Raw genomic sequence first — 19,562 nt, 5'->3', positions numbered from 1 at the left:
TCTGCTGCGCTAAGTTGTTCAACTCAAATTAGCCAAGTACAGAAAAATAAAACAGCTCAACTTAATTTGAATAATAACTTTTCAATAAGGTACGTCTCATTTATATGGAGTGCGCTTGGCAGATGATACATTGTCGATTCCAAACGTCCTTAAAACGATTGATGGGCGAGAAGCGAGATCACTTTTGTCGCTGATTGAGATTTTTCATTGATACTTTTTTTAGAATTTGGTTTCTGGAATTTGATCCCGAGATTCTTCAGAAGTCTCGCTTATGATGTTTCCTAAAGTATTATGGCTAATTGTCTGCTGCGCTAATTTGTTCAACTCAAATTAGCCATGCACAGAAAAATAAAACAGCTTAATTTTATTTGAATAATAACTTTCAATCAAGTACGACTCATTTATAAGGAGTGCGCTTGGCAGATGATACGTTGTCTATTCCAAACGTCCTTAAAACGATTGATGTGCGAGAAGCGAGATTACATTTGTGGCTCATTGTGATTTTTCATTGATACTTATTTTAGAATTGGGTTTCTGGAGTTTTATCCCGAGATTCTGCAGAATTCTAGCTTATGATGTTTCCTAAAGTAATATGGCTAATTGTCTGTTGAGCTAACTTGTTCAACTCAAATCAGCCATCTACAGCAAATAAAAACAGCTCAAATTTTTTTGAATAAAAGCTTTTCAAAAAGGTACGACTCATTTATAAGAAGTGCTCTTCTCAGATGATACGTTGTCTTTTCTAATTGTCCTTAAAACGATTGATGTGCGAGAAGCGGGATGACTTTTGTGACTCATTGTGATTTTTAATTGAAATATTTTTTAGAATTTGGTTACTGGAATCAGATCCCGAGATTCTTCAGATTTCTCGCTTATGATGTTTCCTAAAGTAATATGGTTAATTGTCTGCTGCGCTAAGTTTTTCAACTCAAATTAGCCAAGTACAGAAAAATAAAACAGCTCAACTTAATTTGAATAATAACTTTTCAATAAGGGACGACTCATTTATAAGGAGTGCGCTTGGCAGATGATACGTTGTCGATTCCAAACGTCCTTAAACGATTGATGGGCGAGAAGCGAGATCACTTTTGTCGCTCATTGTGATTTTTCATTGATACTTTTTTTTAGAATTTGGTTTCTGGAATTTGATCCCGAGACTCTTCAGAATTCTCGCTTATGATGTTTCCTAAAGTAATATGGTTAATTGTCTGCTGCGCTAAGTTGTTCAACTCAAATTAGCCAAGTACAGAAAAATAAAACAGCTCAACTTAATTTGAATAATAACTTTTCAATAAGGTACGACTCATTTATAAGGAGTGCGCTTGGCAGATGATACGTTGTCGATTCCAAACGTCCTTAAAACGATTGATAGGCGAGAAGCGAGATCATTTTTGTCGCTCATTGTGATTTTTCATTGATACTTTTTTTTAGAATTTGGTTTCTGGAATTTGATCACGAGACTCTTCAGAATTCTCGCTTATGATGTTTCCTAAAGTAATATGGCTAATTGTCTGCTGCGCTAAGTTGTTCAACTCAAATTAGCCATGTACAGAAAAATAAAACAGCTTAACTTTATTTGAATAATAACTTTCGATCAGGTACGACTCATTTATAAGGAGTGCGCTTGGCAGATGATACGTTGTCTATTCCAAACGTCCTTAAAACGATTGATGTGCGAGAAGCGAGATTACTTTTGTGGCTCATTGTGATTTTTCATTGATACCCTATTTTAGAATTGAGTTTCTGGAGTTTTATCCCGAGATTCTGCAGAATTCTAGCTTATGATGTTTCCTAAAGTAATATGGCTAACTGTCTGCTGAGCTAACTTGTTCAACTCAAATCAGCCATCTACAGCAAATAAAAACAGCTCAAATTTATTTGAATAATATCTTTTCAAAAAGGTACGACTCATTTATAAGGAGTGCTCTTCTCAGATGATACGTTGTCTTTTCTAATTGTCCTTAAAACGATTGATGTGCGAGAAGCGGGATGACTTTTGTGACTCATTGTGATTTTTAATTGAAATGTTTTTTAGAATTTGGTTACTGGAATCAGATCCCGAGATTTTTCAGATTTCTCGCTTATGATGTTTCCTAAAGTAAAATGGTTAATTGTCTGCTGCGCTAAGTTGTTTAACTCAAATTAGCCAAGTTTAGAAAAATAAATCAGCTCAACTTAATTTGAATAATAACTTTTCAATAAGGTACGACTCATTTAAAAGGAGTGCGCTTGGCAGATGATACGTTGTCGATTCCAAACGTCCTTAAAACGATTGATGTGCGAGAAGCGAGATTACTTATGTGGCTCATTGTGATTTTTTATTGATACTTATTTTAGAATTGGGTTTCTGGAATTTGATCCCGAGATTCTGCCGAATTCTAGCTTATGATGTTTCCTGAAGTAATATGGCTAATTGTCTGCTGAGCTAACTTGTTCAACTCAAATCAGCCATCTACAGCAAATAAAAACAGCTCAAATTTTTTTGAATAATATCTTTTCAAAAACGTATGACTCATTTATAAGAAGTGCTCTTCTCAGATGATACGTTGTCTTTTCTAATTGTCCTTAAAACGATTGATGTGCGAGAAGCGGGATGACTTTGGTGACTCATTGTGATTTTTAATTGAAATATTTTTTAGAATTTGGTTACTGGAATCAGATCCCGAGATTCTTCAGATTTCTCGCTTATGATGTTTCCTAAAGTAATATGTTTAATTGTCTGCTGCGCTAAGTTGTTCAACTCAAATTAGCCAAGTTTAGAAAAATAAAACAGCTCAACTTAATTTGAATAATAACTTTTCATTAAGGTACGACTCATTTATAAGGAGTGCGCTTGGCAGATGATACGTTGTCGATTCCAAACGTCCTTAAAACGATTGATGTGCGAGAAGCGAGATTACTTTTGTGGCTCATTGTGATTTTTCATTGATACTTATTTTAGAATTGGGTTTCTGGAATTTGATCCCGAGATTCTGCAGAATTCTAGCTTATGATGTTTCCTGAAGTAATATGGCTAATTGTCTGCTGAGCTAACTTGTTCAACTCAAATCAGCCATCTACAGCAAATAAAAACAGCTCAAATTTTTTTGAATAATATTTTTTCAAAAAGGTACGACTCATTTATAAGGAGTGCGCTTGGCAGATGATACGTTGTCGATTCCAAACGTCCTTAAAACGATTGATGGGCGAGAAGCGAGATCACTTTTGTCGCTCATTGTGATTTTTCATTGATACTTTTTTTAGAATTTGGTTTCTGGAATTTGATCCCGAGACTCTTCAGATTTCTCGCTTATGATGTTTCTTAAAGTAATATGGTTAATTGTCTGCTGCGCTAAGTTGTTCAAGTCAAATTAGCCAAGTACAGAAAAATAAAACAGCTCAACTTAATTTGAATAATAACTTTTCAGGAAGGTACGACTCATTTATAAGGAGTGCGCTTGGCAGATGATACGTTGTCGATTCCAAACGTCCTTAAAACGATTGATGTGCGAGAAGCGAGATTACTTTTGTGGCTCATTGTGATTTTTCATTGATACTTATTTTAGAATTGGGTTTCTGGAGTTTTATCCCGAGATTCTGCAGAATTCTAGCTTATGATGTTTCCTAAAGTAATATGGCTAATTGTCTGTTGAGCTAACTTTTTCAACTCAAATCAGCCATCTACAGCAAATAAAAACAGCTCAAATTTATTTGAATAATATCTTTTCAAAAAGGTACGACTCATTTATAAGGAGTGCTCTTCTCAGATGATACGTTGTCTTTTCTAATTGTCCTTAAAACGATTGATGTGCGAGAAGCGGGATGACTTTTGTGACTCATTGTGATTTTTAATTGAAATGTTTTTTAGAATTTGGTTACTGGAATCAGATCCCGAGATTCTTCAGATTTCTCGCTTATGATGTTTCCTAAAGTAATATGGTTAATTGTCTGCTGCGCTAAGTTGTTTAACTCAAATTAGCCAAGTTTAGAAAAATAAAACAGCTCAACTTAATTTGAATAATAACTTTTCAATAAGGTACGACTCATTTATAAGGAGTGCGCTTGGCAGATGATACGTTGTCGATTCCAAACGTCCTTAAAACGATTGATGGGCGAGAAGCGAGATCACTTTTGTCGCTCATTGTGATTTTTCATTGATACTTTTTTTTAGAATTTGGTTTCTGGAATTTGATCCCGAGATTCTTCGGAATTCTGGCTTATGATGTTTCCTAAAGTAATAAGGCTAATTGTCTGCTGCGCTAAGTTGTTCAACTCAAATTAGCCATGTACAAAAAATAAAACAGCTTAACTTTATTTGAATAGTAACTTTCAATCAGGTACGACTCATTTATAAGGAGTGCGCTTGGCAGATGATATGTTGTCTATTCCAAATGTCCTTAAAACGATTGATGTGCGAGAAGCGAGATTACTTTTGTGGCTCATTGAGATTTTTCATTGATAATTATTTTAGAATTGGGTTTCTGGAATTTGTTCCCGAGATTCTGCAGAATTCTCGCTTGTGTTGTTTCGTAAAGTAATATAGCTAATTGTCTGCTGAGCTAACTTGTTCAACTCAAATCAGCCATCTACAGCAAATTAAAACACCTTAACTTTATTTGAATAATAGCTTTTCAATAAGGTACGACTCATTTTTTCGGAGTGCGCTTGGCAGATGATACGTTGTAGATTCCAAACGTCCGTAAATCGATTGATGTGCGAGAAGCGAGATTACTTTTGTGGCTCATTGTGATTTTCCGTTGATACCTATTTTAGAATTTGGTTTCTGGAGTCTGATCCCGAGATTCTTCAGAAATCTCGCTTTTGATGTTCCCGTAAGTAATATGGCTAATTGTCTGCTGAGCCAATTTGTTCAACTCAAATCAGCTATGTACAGCAAAATACAACAATAACACTGTTTGAATGATATCTTTCTATGATAAGGTACGGCTCAGCAATAGGAAAGGCGCTTTGCAGCTAATAAGATGTGGATTTAATTGTTGCTTAGAACGGTTGATGTACATGAAGCGAGTTGACTTTTTTTGCCTGGTGGTGATTTTTCCTTAACAACTATTTCAGTTCTTGGAAATTGGAGTCTGGTCCAGAGACTCATCAGAGTTCTCTCTTCTGATGTTTTCTGAAGTAGTATGGCTAATTGTCTGCTGAGCTAACTTGTTCAACTCAAATCAGCCATCTACAGCAAATTAAAACACCTTAACTTTATTTGAATAATAGCTTTTCAATAAGGTACGACTCATTTATTCGGAGTGCGCTTGGCAGATGATACGTTGTAGATTCCAAACGTCCGTAAATCGATTGATGTGCGAGAAGCGAGATTACTTTTGTGGCTCATTGTGATTTTCCGTTGATACCTATTTTAGAATTTGGTTTCTGGAGTCTGATCCCGAGATTCTTCAGAAATCTCGCTTATGATGTTCCCGTAAGTAATATGGCTAATTGTCTGCTGAGCCAATTTGTTCAACTCAAATCAGCTATGTACAGCAAAATACAACAATAACACTGTTTGAATGATATCTTTCTATGATAAGGTACGGCTCAGCAATAGGAAGTGCGCTTTGCAGCTAATAAGATGTGAATTTAATTTTTGCTTAGAACGGTTGATGTACATGAAGCGAGTTGACTTTTTTTGCCTGGTGGTGATTTTTCCTTAACAACTTTTTCAGTTCTTGGAAATTGGAGTCTGGTCCAGAGACTCATCAGAATTCTCGCTTCTGATGTTTTCTGAAGTAGTATGGCTAATTGTCTGCTGAGCTAACTTGTTCAACTCAAATCAGCCATGTACAGCAAAATAAAACAGCATAACACTATTTGAATAATGTCTCTTTCAAGAAGGTACGACTCATTTAAAGGAGTGCGCTTGGCAGATGATATGTTGTCTATTCCAAACGTCCTTAAAACGATTGATGTGCGAGAAGCGAGATTACTTTTGTGGCTCATTGAGATTTTTCATTGATACTTATTTTAGAATTGGGTTTCTGGAATTTGTTCCCGAGATTCTGCAGAATTCTCGCTTGTGTTGTTTCGTAAAGTAATATAGCTAATTGTCTGCTGAGCTAACTTGTTCAACTCAAATCAGCCATCTACAGCAAATTAAAACACCTTAACTTATTTGAATAATAGCTTTTCAATAAGGTACGACTCATTTATTCGGAGTGCGCTTGGCAGATGATACGTTGTAGATTCCAAACGTCCGTAAATCGATTGATGTGCGAGAAGCGAGATTACTTTTGTGGCTCATTGTGATTTTCCGTTCATATCTATTTTAGAATTTGGTTTCTGGAGTCTGATCCCGAGATTCTTCAGAAATCTCGCTTATGATGTTCCCTTAAGTAATATGGCTAATTGTCTGCTGAGCCAATTTGTTCAACTCAAATCAGCTATGTACAGCAAAATACAACATTAACACTGTTTGAATGATATCTTTCTATGATAAGGTACGGCTCAGCAATAAGAAGTGCGCTTTGCAGCTAATAAGATGTGGATTTAATTGTTGCTTAGAACGGTTGATGTACATGCAGCGAGTTGACTTTTTTTGCCTGGTGGTGATTTTTCCTTAACAACTATTTCAGTTCTTGGAAATTGGAGTCTGGTCCAGAGACTCATCAGAATTCTCGCTTCTGATGTTTTCTGAAGTAGTATGGCTAATTGTCTGCTGAGCTAACTTGTTCAACTCAAATCAGCCATCTACAGCAAATTAAAACACCTTAACTTTATTTGAATAATAGCTTTTCAATAAGGTACGACTCATTTATTCGGAGTGCGCTTGGCAGATGATACGTTGTCGATTCCAAACGTCCTTAAAACGATTGATGGGCGAGAAGCGAGATCACTTTTGTCGCTCATTGTGATTTTTCATTGATACTTTTTTTAGAATTTGGTTTCTGGAATTTGATCCCGAGATTCATCAGAATTCTTGCTTATGATGTTTCCTTTAGTACTATGGCTAATTGTGTGATGATCAAACTTGTTTTCATCAATTCAGCTATGTATAGCAAAGTAAAAGAGCGTCAAAATATTTAATTAATATCTTTTTTAGTAAGGTACGACTCAGTAATGGGGATTGCGCTTCGCACCTGATATGTTGTGGATTTGAATCGCCCTTAGAACGATTGTTGTGCGAGTAGCGAGTTGGCTTTTGTGAATCATGGTTATATTTCTTTGATATTTCTTTTAGAATTTGATAAGTGGAATCTGATCCCGATATTCATCAGAAATGTCGCTTATGCTCTTTCCTTAATATTCCCTGTAATATGGCTTTTTGTCTGCTGAGCTACCTTGTTCAACTCAAATCAGCTATGCACAGCAAAATAAAATAATAACACTGTTTGAATGTGATAAGGTATCTATATCTTTCTCTAATAAGATGTGGATTTAATTGTTGCTTAGAACGGTTGATGTACATGAAGCAAGTTGACTTTTTTTGCCTGGTGGTGATTTTTTTTAACAACTATTTCAGTTTTTGGTAATTGGAATCTGGTCCAGATACTCATCAGAAAACTTGTTCTTGATGTTTACTAAAGTAATTTGGATTTTTTTTGCTGCGCTAGCTTGTTTAACTCAAGCCAGGAACGTACCGCAAAATAAAACAGTGACTTTATTTGAATGCTATCTTTCTAAAATAAGGTGCGACTCAGCTACAGGAAATGTACTGTGCAGCTGATAGGTTATGGAAACAAAATTTACCTTTTATGTTCAATGTTCAAGAAGCTTATTCACTTTCGTAACTCGTGGTTCTTTATTAGTGTATGCTGAATTTTTGAAGTGTTTCCTAATTTTTGATATAGAAGCGGAGAATTGTTACTATATACCACAGAACCGAGGACTTAGCAAATGAAGTCAACTACTGTTCGACATTTTAAGAGTAATGAACGTAGTGAGTACTCTTATATGGGTCTTTCCAATTTTTTTTTGTTTTAATCGGAAAAAGTCTAAAGTTTGTTCACGCTCACTTTTGATTTTTCGCGGTTTGACTTTTGATTCCTTTTTAAGTTTAATGCATTTCCATTGTTAAAAGAAAGCCAAACTCCACACTCGAACAGCTAAAGTGTAAAGGTCAAAAAACGTGATCGGCTTCTGATTTTGAAAATGGAACTTAATTACCAGGTTTCTCAGCGAAATAAAAGTTGTATTGATCCAGCTTTCTCAAATTGGGTTAATTTTAACAAAAAAGTGTCCATCATAAATTGTTCTAAAAATTCAAAGAGCTTTAAGGCTTCAATCTATTTTTTTCTTCGAAATTCAAAAGTTGAAGGTTCTTGAAAAAACAAGTTAGTTTTTTTTTTAGTTTCCTTCCGCTCGTTTCTTTTTTCAACTGTTAGTGGCTATGTTTTGATGGGCAATAAAATTTCCGCGCCAATGTTTCTGTTTCTTAGGTGTCGCTTTTGGAGTGGCTTCACTCTCTACGCAATTCATTCTCATCGTGCAAACTAACAGACGTTCCTCCTTCAGTGGGTCTCGCAGAACCGATTCCAGATTTCATTTTCAAACTTAATCACTCCAAAGAGATCGAAGACAGATTCGCAGCACAATCCAAGGTGGTGTTTTTTGTTTAGCTTACAATTGAATATGCGGTAGTTAATCCTTTTTGAAGTGGCGGTCAAGGAACTTACTTGTTTAGAATTTTTTGAGTTCACGTTGAATTGCATTTGCTACAGGGTAGATAAGTTGCACTCTGCAATAACAAAATTAAAAATTTCGAAGAGAACGTGAAGGGTTTCAAGTTTCTAAAATGGATTTCAATTTTTAGCTTTTCCAGTGCAATATAAACTTCACTTATTGACCCAGTTAATAGAGTTCTCACTCTCACCCTAATTGACAGGAAACGTCGACCTTCTTCGCGCTGCATGGATCCCGACTGGAGAACTTCCACTCCATCTCTCAATGTGGACTACTGAGCAACCTGAGCAAAGAGGGTCTGTTCGGCGAAGGAGTCTATCTGTCAAATGAGCAGTCGGTCAGTTTGAACCACTCCTTCAGCTCACATGGCTGGTCCAGGAGTAAGATCGGCTCCAGTTTGAGCTGTGTGGCTGTTTGTCAAGTTATAGGTAAATATTCAAAAAAAAAGCATAAGCGGCTTTTTAAAAAACGAGGTAAATTTGTTTTTCAGCTGGTAACAAACATTATGGGTGAATTGTTGGTGGTTTTGATTGTGTAAACTTAAGTGTTTTGTTTTTTCTAGTTGATAGAGATGCTAATCTTTGGCTGGGATAATTATAGATTGCTTTTCAGACTCTTATATACGTCGTGATGATTTTTTATTTCGTTTCTTTTTCAGGAATTGTTTTTCTCTTCTGCACTAAGTTTCGCATCGTAGTGAGTTCTCGAATGAGCGGAGTAAACTAATTGTTCATGTGACGTGAAACATTTTCAGTGAGAAAATGGAAACAATCAGTGTGCAAATTTTACTTAACTCGGGCGTTTCTTACTTTTTCACGCGAAGTAAGAAGCTTAGTGCACATGAGGAAAACTGGCGTTTTCAGACGCGGAAAAAACTGGTAAATTTTTGAAGCCTAATTTTGATAGTTTCATAAAGGGTAGCTCTGATCATTTGCTGTTGGTATATGTAAAATTTTTACTGAAATTCGAAGAAAATGTTGTCCAAAATGGACATTCAAAACAGGTATTTTAGAGAGTAAAATCTTGAATTTTGCTCTTAATTTTGTCAACTAGTGTAATTAAAAAAAACCACTTTCATTGAAAAAATCTTTCGAATTAAAAAAAAAGAATTTCACATAAGTTATTAGAGCATTTAAGACTTTCCTGCAAAAAGCAAAAAAATAGCAAGACCTATATAAGAGTCTTCACTACGTTCATTACTCTCAGAAAGCACTAATTAAGTGTAATGAACGTAGTGAAGGTTCTTATATAGGTCTTGCTGAGTTTTTTTGATTTTTTCAGGAAAAACTTTTAAAATATTGATGCACTTAGGTATATATGCACTTTTTGATTTCAATTGAAGTTCATCTGCTGAAAGTGACGTAATTAGCTTTCTCCAAATACGAGCGTGGAAATTGTGCGAAAAAACGTGAAAAACTTCTAGTTTCGAAAGTGGAATTTATTTTTAAGATTTTCGAGCGGAATAAAACTCTACCTGTTGATCCAGTTTTCTCAAGTTGGGTTAATGTTATCAAAAAAGCGACAGTCATAAATCGTTCTAGAAATTCAAAGAACTTAAAAGGCATTTATTTTTTTTATTTGAAATTTGAAAGTTTTTTCAGACTTTTCAGATTTTTTTAAAACAAAGTCAGTGTTTTTTATGTTTACTTGCGTTCATTACTCTTTTCCAATCTTCGATTGGCTATGTTCATAAATTGTTCGTGAAATTCAAAGAGCTTTAAATGCATCTGTTTTTTTTCTTTGAAAATGATTTTTTTTCAAAAAAAAATATTGTTTTGTTTACTTGCGTTCATTGACTCTTTTGCATCTGTCTGTTGGCTATGTTTTTATGACTGAAAATCTTATTGGTCAGCCTAAATATTCAAGCAATCTACATCAATTGTTCAACTCCCAACGTAATTTCTACTGATTCCAGTAACATATACTGTCAACATATTGGCCTGCAATACAGTGCTGGGCGTCGATTTTGATTTGTAGGAAGAAATTACGGGAAAAGTTAGACGACAAGTAAATGGAATTATTTGAATGCTTAAATTTCCTGTATTCGAAGCTCCAAATCTTTTCATTTCACTCTAAAACGGACCAAGCAAAGATATTCCTTCCATCCAATCTTTGCTAGGTGTGAAATACCCGAACCTGATTGAAAAAATTCTAATTGAAACCATGTTAACTTCCTCCTCATTAAACGTCTTTAAATGGGACGATGTTAAGTGGATCTTTTTTTCTAATAACGTCTTTCTTTTTAGACGATCCCGAAAGTGTCAAACGCGGAAGCTCAGTTGGATCTCCAGTCAACGGCAACTCCTCAACGTCTACTTCACAGAACAGGTCTGGAATGCCAGAATCCTATGTTCTAGTCAAAAACGGAGAGCTCATTATGGTCCGATATCTTCTTGTGTACAGAACCTCTCGATCTAGAATCCAAAGAAGACTTGGGGCCATTTATGATGAATATTACTCATCAATTATGGTCATTATGGCCATAGTCGTGGCCACTGTTGCATACATGGTCTTTAAATGCTTTTATGAGGTGGACGAAGATTCTGATTTACAGCAATACCTGAACACAGAATACGCTCATCATAATATAATTGTATAATAAGATTGAATATGCAATTGGAAAATTATCGCAATAGTGAATGTGAAACAATCAATGAACGCTTGAGTTGCCACAACAATTACAAATAAATAAACCAAGATTAATCGTGCCTTATCTTGATGTGGCTTGGAAAGCAAAATTTCTTCTTTTCCAAACTCAGATCTTGCCATGAATTCTTAAAACTCAAAACTCACTTGGAATATGGAATTATTTGTGGTGCTTGTGTTAAATTTTATTGTATAGTTGGAAAATTTAAATTTCAGGATATCTTTTTTGTTAAGCTGGTCTTCGAACTGAATTATACAATGAGCACCACCGTTGTTGTGTAGTTTCCCTTTTTACACTTGCGAAGCAAAGTATTTTTAGTACGAACTTTCTTTTTTCCAGAACAGGTCTGTGTTCTGTTGCAATTAATTTGCAAATATTGTTGCGACTTGAAGCAACAATATTTGTTGCATCGAATGGGCTGCATCGAATTGGCATTAAGAAAACTTTGTTGAACCTTTAAAGCTTACTGATAACATGTGCTTTGACATTCGAATAGTTATAAGTTTACATAGTTGATGCATTTTTAAATTAGCAAGTGAACCGAAGAAAGCTATTTCTTTCAAACAACATAACAATAATTAATTCTCGATTTCAGAAAGTTTCTCACTTAATATATCTCGCAGTTTTTTGAAATGCATAATTACTACATAATATGGCTTTATGATTTGCGGTTCATTACATGCAAAATTGTATCTTTTTGTAATTGGTGCTACTTTTGCTGCATCAAATTAACAATTTGTTAGCACTTGTAGCTGCGCTATTGATGGCTAGTTTTTGAGGATTTTATGCATCCGTGGCTGATTGGTTATTGCGTGGAATTCGAATTTGCTAGGTTGCTGATTTTTGCTAATTCGAAGCTTATTGCTACTTTTTTTCATGTCACTTGAAAGAGCTGCTTTTTGGTCGTGTTCTCGCAAGTGTTTGCGAAGCATAGCTTCGCCTCTGTGTCTACATTTTTCAGTTTAATTGCTCAGTTTGTTAGATTTTAAGCTTAGATGCCTCATATTGCGTCATTGGTCAGAAAATAATATATTTTCATGCCCATGGGGACTTAAAACTTCGAGTTTCAATATTTAATCCGCAGATTCTTATGACATCATTTTTTTTATAGCTCAATGGTCATATACCCAAAAAAAACTTGGTCCAAGCTCAAAAAGAATTATTTTTTGCAACATAATCGGAGCTTCAATATCAGTAAATTTACACATATTGACAAAACTAAGGCCCGTATCTGCATTCTAATTGAATCTAATTTTAAATGAAAAGTTTTTAATGTTTGAATATTTCCACATAATTTCAAATAATTTCGGTAAAAATAAATGTTCGTTTTGTGTTCATCAACAGCCAATATTTAATAGTTGACTGTTAGATTTGAGCCACATAGGGATATAATGACCTTATGGGTTCTAGGACTAAATCCCCCAGGATCAAATCCCCAGGACTAAAACCCCCAGGATCAAATCCCCCAGGACAAAATCCCACCGGATAAAATCCCCCAGGACTTAATTCCCCGTAGGACCAAATCCCCCTAGGACAAAAGCCCCAGTGTTAAGTTTAATATCCCCCACATTCGAACTGAATAAAAAAGCGACATTAAAATTTGAATTAAATGAAAGATAATTAACTGAAAAGAAATAGATAGATTAAATACTAAAAACTAAAAGGCGAAGTTAACAGCTATGGCCTTAAGATAGTCCAACTCTTTGTAGCTAGCGGCAGAGCATACATCTCTCTTTATCCTCCCAAAGTTATCCTCTTTCCTTGGGTGAACTTTCTTGCCGAGCTGCATTTGAGAGAAACTAAAAGTTTGCAGTGATTGCTGCCTCTGAATGGCATCAATGAATTTCAATATGTCAGGATTTGACATTTAGAGCATGGATCCGAATCCACGGTGAAATTCTTCAAAGGAATTTTTGTACGGGGGAGGTCGTCGATGGTCCTGAAATAAACGTTCTCTACGTCCATGTCAAATTGCGATTTCCCGGTCTCCTCGATATTCGCGTTTCTTTGCCTAAAAAGGTGTCCTCAAAATAGTTCTGGATGTCGTCAGGAATGTGGCAACTTTCTAATATTTGCTTATACCATGCTTATACATATAAGTGTAGGACAAACGCAAGAGCAGCTGAAAAACGTATAGCTAGATTGATTTTATTGTCCTCGCGATTCTGTACAACAAACCAAATTCGAGTTTCTTTCTGTGAATGGCTTGCAAGAAGTGAAAGTAACAACCTTTGATTTCTGTCTAGAAATTTGTCGCCCACACAATTGATGCAAGCCATTTCAAAATTTTAATGTTCATGTTGATTGAACTGGGGGGCCGATATCTGCTTTAAGTTCGCCAAGAAAGCGTTGTACGTTTCTTGTTTATCGGGGAGAAGGGCATAGGTACCTGAAAAAGGTGTTCCAGCTACGAAGCAGTGGATAGTTTATACTTGGTAGAAGTTATCAGGACAGCTTTTAAAGGTTCTATCGATAAACCAGTTTCCCTAAGATTTTAAGATTTCGATGTTTTTGTTGGTTGCGAACATCAAATATCGTTTACCGGTTCCCAGAACTGTCGAATCTTCGAGAAAAAACTCCACTCAATTGATGGTTTGCATGTGTTTAACGGGCAGTTCAAAATCGAATCCTGTTGGGAGCGGTAGTTGGATTCGGTTTTGATGTCGGATTCTTCTGGTCCTTCGTTTGAAGTGAGGCACCACAGGCATCTTCGAGGAGCATTCTGGTGTGGATTTCGCCAGGGCATTTGACATCACCTTTTGTGTGGAGTCGGTACAGGCCGCTGCGTTCGCTTTGATTTGCTCGTTATTGGTATACGTTTCTATTAAAGCTTATTAGGAATTCGCCCTTCGAAGTCCATATGCTTGCCTTACATTGTGCTGGCGTAACGAAGTCCCTATGCTTTGACCGCCGCAACTCGCACTCTCATTGAATAGATTTGACTAACTCTTTTTTATAGTTAATGTAGTTATTGTGAAGCGCTTCCTGGCTGCCTTCGTCGCTTAACACAAATTTGATTTTGTTATTTTGAATTGTAAATCTTTTGAATGAGTAGGTAGTCAATAAAATGCACTTGTTTTACAAACTGAACAAAAAAATTGCGTCAAGAGGCAAACGTTTAATTGCTAATGAGTGTTTAAATTGCGACCACGCAAACTGGTAACACACATGTTGAACTAATCGTTTTGCTGGGACTATATCGGTTGTTAATTTGTTTATCAGTCAACATTAATTAACATTGAATTAAGTTCAAACCTATTGGAAGCGCGGGATTTTTGACCCCTGGTAGTAAATTCAACAGAGCTTTATATCAATTGCATAAAATGTCATATTTGGCATTCGAACTCACGCAGAGGGAATCAACTTGGTTTCCAATCACTCGTACTGACTGTGCTACGTGGCTTATTAATTTTTGCAGTCAAAGCTCATTCTTATAGAAAGTCAACTGAAAGTTGTAATCTTAAAGCTGTTGAAAAGTCTTGTCAAAATGACGATGCATATTTAAATGGAAGTCAATGCATAATGGAATCAATAGAAAGATAAAATCGTATAATGAGTTCAATTTGAGTTCCATCATACTGAATAAAACACGGGGGATTTGGTCTTATGGGGGATTTCCTCCTTGGGGTTTATATCCGGTGGGCTTTTATTCTAGGTAATTTAGTCAGCGAGCGACTTGTATGCTTGCTTGACTCACTTTCGAATGGTTTTGTGTGCGGAGCCGTTCAGTAGTCGTGAGAAATTCGAGTTAACTTTTCAGCATATTACATAAAATTTAAAAAAAAGGAGCAGCAGAAATTAGTCCGTAAAGTCTTAAATTGGCATTTTATTTAACTCCAAAGCTTTACCAAAAAAAACTAGTCGAAATAGCTTTTCAATTTAGAACTCAGAAATATTTTCAATGATCTCTTCATTGGTTATAGAAATCTTTGTTCATTAGTCATCAGATAGCAATAATTTGTCTGAATAAAAAACCACATTAGCAAATGTCATCCTTAATTTCAAAAAAAGCTTGTACCGTTAAAGTTTTTAAGGCCTGTCGGCAGTTTCTAGTCTGCAGTTTCACCACTGTAATGTCACTACGGTAAGTTGTCAAGGTTTGTTTTTATAACTTATCGAAATTGCAATTCTATCTCGGCGTTGATAACAGGTCAATTATCGCTAAATTTTAATAGGCTGTAAAAGTTGTAGAATTGAAAAGAGAACGGGCATGTTTAAGGGATCAGCAGGAATGCAGCATGGCTTAGAGTGGTTTTTTTCCCACTTTCTTGGACTTCAAATAATTATTGTACGGCATCAAATGTAATACCATTAGAAAGGTTTGCCTGACTGAAAAATGAAAAAAGAAATCCAAGAACAGATAGATAGTCTTAACTAAATTAAAGCGAAAAGTGGTGGCCCACCATGATCTCTACTCTTTGCTTGCAGGTGAGGTAAAAATACCAGCCCAGAAAAACAACCAAAAGAATTGCATGTAATTCTTAGCAGTGGAACAACCGTGATGAGCTGAACAGTTCTTCGTATGTTGGTCCTTTTACCCGTTTCTATAAATTGTCTGAAATTGCCGGAAACAGGCTCTGCTTTTCGTGGTCCTGTAAGAACCGCGTGAAATAGGATTATGTTTTGCATTATTTAGGCGATTAAAGTTTTTTGTAATTTTTTTTGCTCTAACGTTTAATAGCATCGGATCAATACAAAAAATCATATCAACTTTTTATAACAAACAAGCATTGACTGCAATATCAAGAGTCAATTTTTCCAACCTTAGTTTTTTGTGTTCCATTTCCTGCTCCTAGCTCAAATTCTTTTCAGCTATAGCATGTGTTTTTCTCGCCTAAATCATGCGCATTGATTGATACGTGTTAATCCTTTGTCAAGTTTGATTCCCCACAAGTCGAATATGCAGAAGTCCACTAGGCCACTGAGAATCGTGCTTAATTGACTTTCGAGCACTCAAAGATGATAAGTGATTACCGGGTAGCTATGAATGCGTTTGATTTAGGCGAGAAAAACACACTTTATAAACTAGCCAAACAGAATTTGAGCTGGGCACAGAAAACTGAACACATAAATATCAGGTTGGAAAAAATGGCTCCTCATATTGCAGTCATTGCTTGTCTGTTACAAAAACAAGATATGATTTTTTTCTGATGATATTAAACGTTAAAGGAGCAAAAAATATATATTACCAAAATAACCTAAATAGCCTAAATTATGCAAAACATAAATCCTAATTTATTAAATAATTAAATCGTTTATTTATATTGTATAATTGTTAAATTCTAAGACTTAATTATTTGATGTTTATGATGCTAATTTTGATAAGAACATCGTTTTCAATCCGCAGACAAAAAAGGAAAGATCTCGCTTTAAAAAAGAAGTTAAATTTGGTTACACCGTTTTGTTTATGGAAAATAAATATTTCCAATAAGCGATTATCTGGCAAATCTTATCACAACTGAGACGTGTGAAGAAAAAGGATCTCCCCTTTACAATCCCCCCTCTGGTTTTGTGTGCGGAGTCGTTCAGTATTCATGAGAAATTCGAGTTAACTTTTAAAAAAAAAAGAATTTCACATAAGTTATTAGAGCATTTAAGACTTTCCTACAAAAGCAAAAAAATAGCAAGACCTATATAAGAGTCTTCACTACGTTCATTACTCTCAGAAAGCACTAATTAAGTGTAATGAACGTAGTGAAGGTTCTTATATAGGTCTTGCTGAGTTTTTTTGATTTTTTCAGGAAAAACTTTTAAAATATTGATGCACTTAGGTATATATGCACTTTTTGATTTCAATTGAAGTTAATCTGCTGAAAGTGACGTAATTAGCTTTCTCCAAATACGAGCGTGGAAATTGTGCGAAAAAACGTGAAAAACTTCTAGTTTCGAAAGTGGAATTTATTTTTAAGATTTTCGAGCGGAATAAAACTCTACCTGTTGATCCAGTTTTCTCAAGTTGGGTTAATGTTATCAAAAAAGCGACAGTCATAAATCGTTCTAGAAATTCAAAGAACTTAAAAGGCATTTGTTTTTTTTATTTGAAATTTGAAAGTTTTTTCAGACTTTTCAGATTTTTTTAAAACAAAGTCAGTGTTTTTTATGTTTACTTGCGTTCATTACTCTTTTCCAATCTTCGATTGGCTATATTCATAAATTGTTCGTGAAATTCAAAGAGCTTTAAATGCATCTGTTTTTTTTTTTTTTTTTGAAAATGATTTTTTTTCAAAAAAAAATATTGTTTTGTTTACTTGCGTTCATTGACTCTTTTGCATCTGTCTGTTGGCTATGTTTTTCACTTATGACTGAAAATCTTATTGGTCAGCCTAAATATTCAAGCAATCTACATCAATTGTTCAATTCCCAACGTAATTTCTACTGATTCCAGTAACATATACTGTCAACATATTGGCCTGCAATACAGTGCTGGGCGTCGATTTTGATTTGTAGGAAGAAATTACGGGAAAAGTTAGACGACAAGTAAATGGAATTATTTGAATGCTTAACTTTCCTGTATTCGAAGCTCCAAATCTTTCCATTTCACTCTAAAACGGACCAAGCAAAGATGTTCCTTCCATCCAATCTTTGCTAGGTGTGAAATACCCGAACCTGATTGAAAAAATTCTAATTGAAACCATGTTAACTTCCTCCTCATTAAACGTCTTTAAATGGGACGATGTTAAGTGGATCTTTTTTTCTAATAACGTCTTTCTTTTTAGACGATCCCGAAAGTGTCAAACGCGGAAGCTCAGTTGGATCTCCAGCCAACGGCAACTCCTCAACGTCTACTTCACAGAACAGGTCTGGAATGCCAGAATCCTATGCTCTAGTCAAAAACGGAGAACTCATTATGGTCCGATATCTTCTTGTGTACAGAACCTCTCGATCTAGAATCCAAAGAAGACTTGGGGCCATTTATGATGAATATTACTCATCAATTATGGTCATTATGGCCATAGTCGTGGCCACTGTTGCATACATGGTCTTTAAATGCTTTTATGAGGTGGACGAAGATTCTGATTTACAGCAATACCTGAACACAGAATACGCTCATCATAATATAATTGTATAATAAGATTGAATATGCAATTGGAAAATTATCGCAACAGTGAATGTGAAACAATCAATGAACGCTTGAGTTGCCACAACAATTACAAATAAATAAACCAAGATTAATCGTGCCTTATCTTGATGTGGCTTGGAAAGCAAAATTTCTTCTTTTCCAAACTCAGATCTTGCCATGAATTCTTAAAACTCAAAACTCACTTGGAATATGGAATTATTTGTGGTGCTTGTGTTAAATTTTATTGTATAGTTGAAAAATTTAAATTTCAGGATATCTTTTTTGTTAAGCTGGTCTTCGAACTGAATTATACAATGAGCACCTCGGTTGTTGTGTAGTTTCCCTTTTTACACTTGCGAAGCAAAGTATTTTTAGTACGAACTTTCTTTTTTCCAGAACAGGTCTGTGTTCTGTTGCAATTAATTTGCAAATATTGTTGCGACTTGAAGCAACAATATTTGTTGCATCGAATTGGCATTAAGAACACTTTGTTGAACCTTTAAAGCTTACTGATAACATGTGCTTTGACATTTGAATAGTTATAAGTTTACATAGTTGATGCATTTTTAAATTAGCAAGTGAACCGAAGAAAGCTATTTCTTTCAAACAACATAACAATAATTAATTCTCGATTTCAGAAAATTTCTCACTTAATATAACTCGCAGTTTTTTGAAATGCATAATTACTACATAATATGGCTTTATGATTTGCGGTTCATTACATGCAAAATTGTATCTTTTTGTAATTGGTGCTACTTTTGCTGCATCAAATTAACAATTTGTTAGCACTTGTAGCTGCGCTATTGATGGCTAGTTTTTGAGGATTTTATGCATCCGTGGCTGATTGGTTATTGCGTGGAATTCGAATTTGCTAGGTTGCTGATTTTTGCTAATTCGAAGCTTATTGCTACTTTTTTTCATGTCACTTGAAAGAGCTGCTTTTTGGTCGTGTTCTCGCAAGTGTTTGCGAAGCATAGCTTCGCCTCTGTGTCTACATTTTTCAGTTTAATTGCTCAGTTTGTTAGATTTTAAGCTTAGATGCCTCATATTGCGTCATTGGTCAGAAAATAATATATTTTCATGCCCATGGGGACTTAAAACTTCGAGTTTCAATATTTAATCCGCAGATTCTTATGACATCATTTTTTTTATAGCTCAATGGTCATATACCCAAAAAAAACTTGGTCCAAGCTCAAAAAGAATTATTTTTTGCAACATAATCGGAGCTTCAATATCAGTAAA

General features: G+C 35.1%; 1 protein-coding gene across 1 annotated transcript in view; it reads left to right on the top strand.

Moving 5' to 3' along the window:
* Nucleotides 1–18,596, top strand: part of LOC134851788 (protein mono-ADP-ribosyltransferase PARP16-like) — a 73,676-nt gene extending 55,080 nt beyond the window's left edge. The window contains exons 3-5 of the mRNA XM_063868020.1: nt 8,370–8,531; nt 8,816–9,041; nt 17,977–18,596. Coding sequence (XP_063724090.1) covers nt 8,370–8,531; nt 8,816–9,041; nt 17,977–18,329 — 741 coding nt within the window. The 3' untranslated portion in view covers nt 18,330–18,596. The remainder of the gene's footprint in view (nt 1–8,369; nt 8,532–8,815; nt 9,042–17,976) is intronic.
* Nucleotides 18,597–19,562: the final 966 nt, after the last annotated feature.

Source organism: Symsagittifera roscoffensis, chromosome 7, assembly GCF_963678635.1.
Source record: "Symsagittifera roscoffensis chromosome 7, txSymRosc1.1, whole genome shotgun sequence".
In the NCBI taxonomy this organism is placed as follows: Eukaryota; Metazoa; Xenacoelomorpha; order Acoela; family Convolutidae; genus Symsagittifera; species Symsagittifera roscoffensis.
Note: the sequence above shows the minus strand (reverse complement) of the source record. Positions and strands in the feature narration are given on the sequence as shown.